We start from the raw sequence: 6,000 nt of genomic DNA on the forward strand, positions 1-6,000 counted from the left end.
TCTCGAGGTCTGAGGTTCGATTTCGGAACCTAGCAGGGTTTTTCTTCTCATAGTTGTCTTTTTTTTTCTTCATTTTTTCAGTGTTTGACTTCTGAAGAGCTACTTTTGTCGCTTTTGCGCTTGTGTTTGCGGAGTGCAGCTTCGCCTCTGTGTGAGAATGATTTTCTCCCCTCTTATTTTTAAAAATAGTTTTCTGTTTGTTTTCACGAAGGTGTTTTATCTTGGTTTAATTTGAGATAAAATTCTTGACAGTGAATAGTATTGTTTTTTTGACGTTTTAATATTTACAGAGGATCATATCTCAGTTGTACCTAAGCAATATTAGCAGTTAAGATTACTGCTGTGTCCAATATACTATCTTTGCAGTTAAATAGTTTGCTTCCAGTTCTGTAATCATATTCTTTACAAAGTAAATTTTGGAGCTAAAATACCCAGGCTTGTTAATAAGTTTTTCTTTTCTCTGTTATTAGGTGTCCATGAAAGATTTAAAGTCCTTTTTTTAGGTCGTATGGTTTCTTTCAGGAACTAATGTTTAAATTTTATTACACTCAATTGAAATTATTTGCGGTTTTTTTTAAAAGTGGGAGGACAAAAAGGCGGCAAAAGATTCTCTAATATAATGCTCTTATAAAAAATGCATCTGGTTTTCCCCCAAATACTAGTATTCAGGGATGTGTTAATTTTATCATTGACCAGACGGTTCATGTTTCCTTGATTTTGCTTATGCATGCGAAGTTACACTTCGCCTCTGTGTAGAAAGTTTTTATGATCTGTTTTCATTTTTTATCCAATTTCCAAAGAAAATTGTATTCATTTAAAACCCTTGCATATGTTCTAAGCTTACTTTTAATTCTTCTCAGCGCTTGCACTTTGATAAGGACCCTTATTTAATGTATAAAAATCGAATTAATTGGTCAGACCTGTTCTATTTGCGAAGCAACCAATAAATTTTGGTTTTTGTAAAAAGTTGTTTGATTTATTACAGTAGCGAAGTGTTGCCCTGTGCACGCAGTATTCCGAAGCAGTTTGTGGCGCGCATCATGGAGATGCTGAACAGGGGTAGCATCCATTCCGCCGCCAACGCCTCCTTTCTCGACGCAGAACTGGGACGGAAGCTGAGAGAGGACTTGGCCAGGACATGCTTCCACACTCTACTCCACTTCTCCTTCAGCGAAGAGAACAATGCTGCGTCCGGAAAAGGTACTGATCCGCCACACAAGTGTCCAAGTTCAACTTAGAGCTAATTTCAAATGCTCTGTCTTAGCAGTGGGAAGGTAGGGAATCTGTTTGTCCAACTTAGAGTGTCCGTTCCTTTGTCGGCGCTTTGATTAACTAACAGGTTTTTGTGTATGTGAAGTGATTATCCTGCAGTTACTGTGTGGTCTGTTGCTTGTAGGTGTGGGAGTGTCAGAGGAGAGTGCAATCACGCGTCTGGCGCTGGAGGCTCTGCTGACGAGGTGTGCACAGGTGCTGACCAAGTTCGTGGAGGATGAGCGCAAGAGTGGAAAACTGCCCCTGCCCAAGCCCCGTCTGGTGGAGTTGGCATTTGTTCTCAAGGCTATTGCAACCTTCCTCCAGTCTCTCTCCTCCATCACTGCCTCTAACTCTACTCTCCTATCCACCCCTAACAGTGGCAGAGGTGGGGGTCGAGTAGACGAGCACATCTGGCAGATGGTGTTCGATCTCTACCCTCTCTTGTTAAACCTCACGGCCACAAACGCCACACAGGTACACCAAAACACTTAGGAAAACTTTCTACGAGAGAAGCTTTAAACGCGCAATTCATCTGCAAATATAAAATATCCTAAATGACTGTCAACGAAAAAGATTTTCCCGAAAGGCTGAGCCAAATGACTAATTGAACAAATGCAATTACAAGGTTAGACTGCGGTTTCATGAATACAATTGTGTATGGATGTATTTGAAGCAGCTTTGCGCTGATGCTAAAGATTGAGGACGCCCTTCCTTTAAATCTGCTATTGATTTTGTGGATGGTGTGATTTCGAGTTCGGCGTCTGCAAAGCTCTTGTTTTCAAAGTATCTTCGCTGTTTGAGTCATGAACGTAGTGAATACTCTTATATAGGTATTAGTGATTTTTGTTCCGACCATTAACAATGGGGAGGAATTTTGTATTAGGCTGTATTTTCGACTGTATTGGCTGTTTGGTTTTTAAACGCCATTAAAACAGGCCAATCAAACAAAGAATTCAGGCCAATTAAACAAAATGGACGGAAACATTTCAGCCGGAATAATGCGCGACTCAGCCGTTGGCTGTCTTGACGACGTCGTACCGTTTACGTTTAACGATGGAATATTCCGAAGTCCAACCCCCGTGGGTGCTCGGTTTATTGGAATTAGGATGATTTCCCATTTCAAATGGATTAACTAATTTGCAGTTTTTAGAGCTCTCCGTTCTGTAGTGGTTTTTAGCTCAAACTCTGATCAAATGACAGTTTTTGAACGCGTTAATAAATTTCTCAGCAGCACATTCTTTCTGATTGCATAACTCTTGTTCGGTCGTAGTTTCTGTTATGACCTCATTTGTCCGTGAGCATTCGCTTGCCGCCGGTGCAATTAACCGATTAATTTCTCTTATTTGTGCAACTACAGATGTATTATCTAATTCCGAGACAATTGCGGCTTGCCCCACTGGATTATTTTCAGATTTTGCACAGTAACCGACTATTTTTGTTTTTCTTCTTTTAAGAGTAATGAATGTAGGAAATGCACTTAGGTGTGCACCATGAATGCGCTTAGGTATATATGCACTTTTTGAATTCAATTGAAATTCATCTGCTGAAAGTGGCGTCAATACCACTCCAAATACGAACGTGCAATTATTTCTAGTTTCGAAAGTGCACATTATTTTTTAGATTTCCAGTGGAATAAAATTTTTTACCTATTGATCCAGTTTTTTCAAGTTGGGTTAATGTTATGAAACAAGCGCCAGTCATGAATTGTTCTAGAAACTCAAACAGCTTAAAGGGCATCGATTTTTTTCTTTGAAATTCGAAAGTTGGGCTTTTTTCATCGCAATCAGTGTTTTTTTTTTCTGTTTACTTGCATTCATCATTCTTTTCTAACTGTCAGTTGGCTATTTTTTTTGTTTTCCACAAAATTTTCAAAGTTGTCCCAGTGTCGAGAAAAACTGAATTGAAATTTTTGAGATCGAGTAACACTCGTTATATGGAATCTTACTGTTTTTTTTAGATTTTCAGAATAAAAAACTGATTTACCTCTAAAGAAAGCTTGTTTTGGATGTTTCATTTAGTGCTTGTTTGGCAAAAAAAATAAAATTTTGTGCATAAAGTTTTGTGCTTAAAGAACCTTTTTGGGCATTCGTTTTTTGAAGACAAATGATTTCGATCATATTGTGCATAAAGAACATTTTTTGTTTGGTATTAGATTTTTTGAAGACAAATGATGTCGATTATGCCTATTTCACTAATTTTTTACGCGAATGTATAGTTCTCGAATCTCACTACCCATTAAAAACGAGACTGGTTAAAAAAAGGGAAAAAAAAACTTTTTTCTGTAGTTTAATGAATATGGTCGGAACATTCTGTGCTACTTGGACAGCAACCGACTATACTTGTTTTATTTTTTTTCTCGAATGTGTTCGTTCAATTTTGATTTGTTCGAGGTTTGACTTTGTTCGAGGTTTGACTTTGATTGTTCGAGGTTTGACTTTGATTTATGTTTAAGTTCAATTTACGTTCAGTCTTGCGATTAGATTTTTTAGACTAATCAGAATAGGGGAGCAGCTGATCTGTGGTTTCGGAAGAATTAGAACTTCTTAAAACTAGAGCGCTTTAAATTGCAATAGCAGTTACATTTGAAAGACAAATGAGTTTTAAGGAACAAATTGTGCCTTGTTTGAACTCAATAAATACTGATTTTATTTAGAGTGACGAAATTTTTTTTAGATGTCAAGGGTTTTGAGCAGATCAATTTTTTATCAGGCGTCAAACGACCACAAATTCTGTTTTCATAGGATTGAATAGCGACTGATAGTGATGAGAGTGTGTGTGTTTTAGGTGCATCCGATGGTGAGAGATGTGCTGCACGAATACAGGCCATTCCTCTCTTCCGCCCCCACCTCACTATCATCAGCACCTCTTTCTTCGGCCTAGAACAGAACAGAAACGGAACAAGGAAGGGTTAGAACTAGAAAAAAAAGAATGAACTGTTGGTGAACAATTGATTTTCTGTCGCTACCCTGATGTATTCTTGTAAATAAATTGGGAGGCGGATTAGATTATATATATCGAATGCAACTGATAAAAAACTGAATTCTCTGCAGAGGTAATTTGTCTGGATTTCCTCTAGCCCCATATCTAATTTATTTGTTTGTAAATAGCGAGGTTTTATTTTCCCATATTTGAAGTATCATAGCAGCTCATTGATGTTATAAACTAATGTTGCAATCGAATCTATATTGAGTTAATTTATAAATTGGATATATTCAATTTAAACCTGTGTCCAGCGTTATTTAAGGGCATGGCAACAATTCGTCGCAGACGATATTTCGTTGCATGGTGATTTAACAAGATTCTTTGCTTAGTAGTTCTGTGAAATATTCCATATCGAAACTCACACCCGCTCTGTGTCTATTCAGAACTATTCTGTGCTAAACAGTCCAATACAGAGCAGGGATCTACTTAACAAGATAAGGGGATATAAGTAGATTGAATTTGTCGAATTTATGAGCAATCAGAATGCATCAAAATTAGAACTGGAGGTTTTTGATAGCAAATATTTGATCGACCAATCAGAATGCATCAAACTTAAAGTTGACTTATCTGATTCCAACTCTAGTTGCTTGCAACTCAATGGAAAACTGGGACCACATGCTTGGGGAGGCATTCTACGGTAGGGCACTTACGGGGATTGTGCGGTTGTTCCGAAAACTCTAGTACTAATTTAGGGGAGATTCTTTAGCAGATATAATAGGAGGGATTGTTAAGATCTCAAAACGATGCCAAGAAGTATAAGAACGAAAAAGCGTTACAATACAATACATTCCGAAAAACATTCCGAAGATATAATTGCTTTTAAAATGCCTGGAGGCCGAGAATTTTCCATAGTTCAAACATCAGAGTGACCGCCGCAGTTGCGCCAACGTGTTGAGAGCTAGTCAATAGAGCGTAGGAATAAAGTTAGAGCTGGTTAACGCAGCGTGATCACCGGAAACCGACAGTCGCCTTGGCAGTCTTTGACCATTTGAAATTTACCAGAAAACCGGTCTCCATTAATCGACCGTCTCGCAAAAAGTTAGTTGTTCAGTGATAAATTTTGGTAACTTTTCAAGTTATTCCATACCGTGTACCGATTGGCTAAAGTTTTTCTGAGCAAACCATTCAAGCAATGAAATTTTAAATTTTGAAATTGTATGCCTTAAGTCTATTCGCAAGATACTAATTTTCCTGAGAAAACCATTCAGCGAAAAATTTCGTGTTATTAAGAGTAATGAACGCAGTGAAGACTTGTATAGGTCTTGCTGATTTTTTTTTGGGAAAAAATCTTAAAATATTGATGCACTTAGGTATAGTGCACTTTTTAAGTTCAATTGAAATTCATCTGCTGAAAGTTGCTGCTTTTTTGGTTAAAAAAAACAAATTTGTTTCAAAACAATTTTAATTAATTGTTTTACTTATTTATAAAGACCTTTTTTAAAACCCTAAGGTGCCCACAGAGTCTTCTTCTACAAATGCAAAGATTTCGTGCTTCGTGTCACGTCGAATTTGTTTCTGCAGTGAATCGGCAGTGAACGTAGTAGTTATGTCGTTTAGCACACTGCAAGCTGTACAGTGCGCACTGAAAGATAACATTGGTTAGTCAATAAAAGTAAGGCCCGTTGGGGCCCGTTGACAAAAGTGAAAACCTCGGCCCGGCCCGTTGAGGCCCACGGGAGGCCCGGCCCCTTGACAAGTACGCTGTGAAAATAACGCGAAAAAATGTGAACAATTTCTACTTTCGAACGTGAACATGTTTTTCAA

At 37.9% G+C, this 6,000-nt stretch overlaps 1 protein-coding gene across 1 annotated transcript in view; it reads left to right on the top strand.

Annotated features, from left to right (window-relative positions):
- Positions 1-4,522, top strand: part of LOC134841208 (protein MON2 homolog) — a 28,917-nt gene extending 24,395 nt beyond the window's left edge. Inside the window, exons 9-11 of the mRNA XM_063857042.1 lie at positions 986-1,200; positions 1,397-1,728; positions 4,039-4,522. Of these exons, the coding sequence (XP_063713112.1) occupies positions 986-1,200; positions 1,397-1,728; positions 4,039-4,134 (643 nt within the window). The 3' untranslated portion in view covers positions 4,135-4,522. The remainder of the gene's footprint in view (positions 1-985; positions 1,201-1,396; positions 1,729-4,038) is intronic.
- The last annotated feature ends 1,478 nt before the right edge of the window (positions 4,523-6,000 follow it).

The sequence above is a fragment of the Symsagittifera roscoffensis genome, chromosome 3 (assembly GCF_963678635.1).
Source record: "Symsagittifera roscoffensis chromosome 3, txSymRosc1.1, whole genome shotgun sequence".
Lineage (NCBI taxonomy): Eukaryota > Metazoa > Xenacoelomorpha > Acoela > Convolutidae > Symsagittifera > Symsagittifera roscoffensis.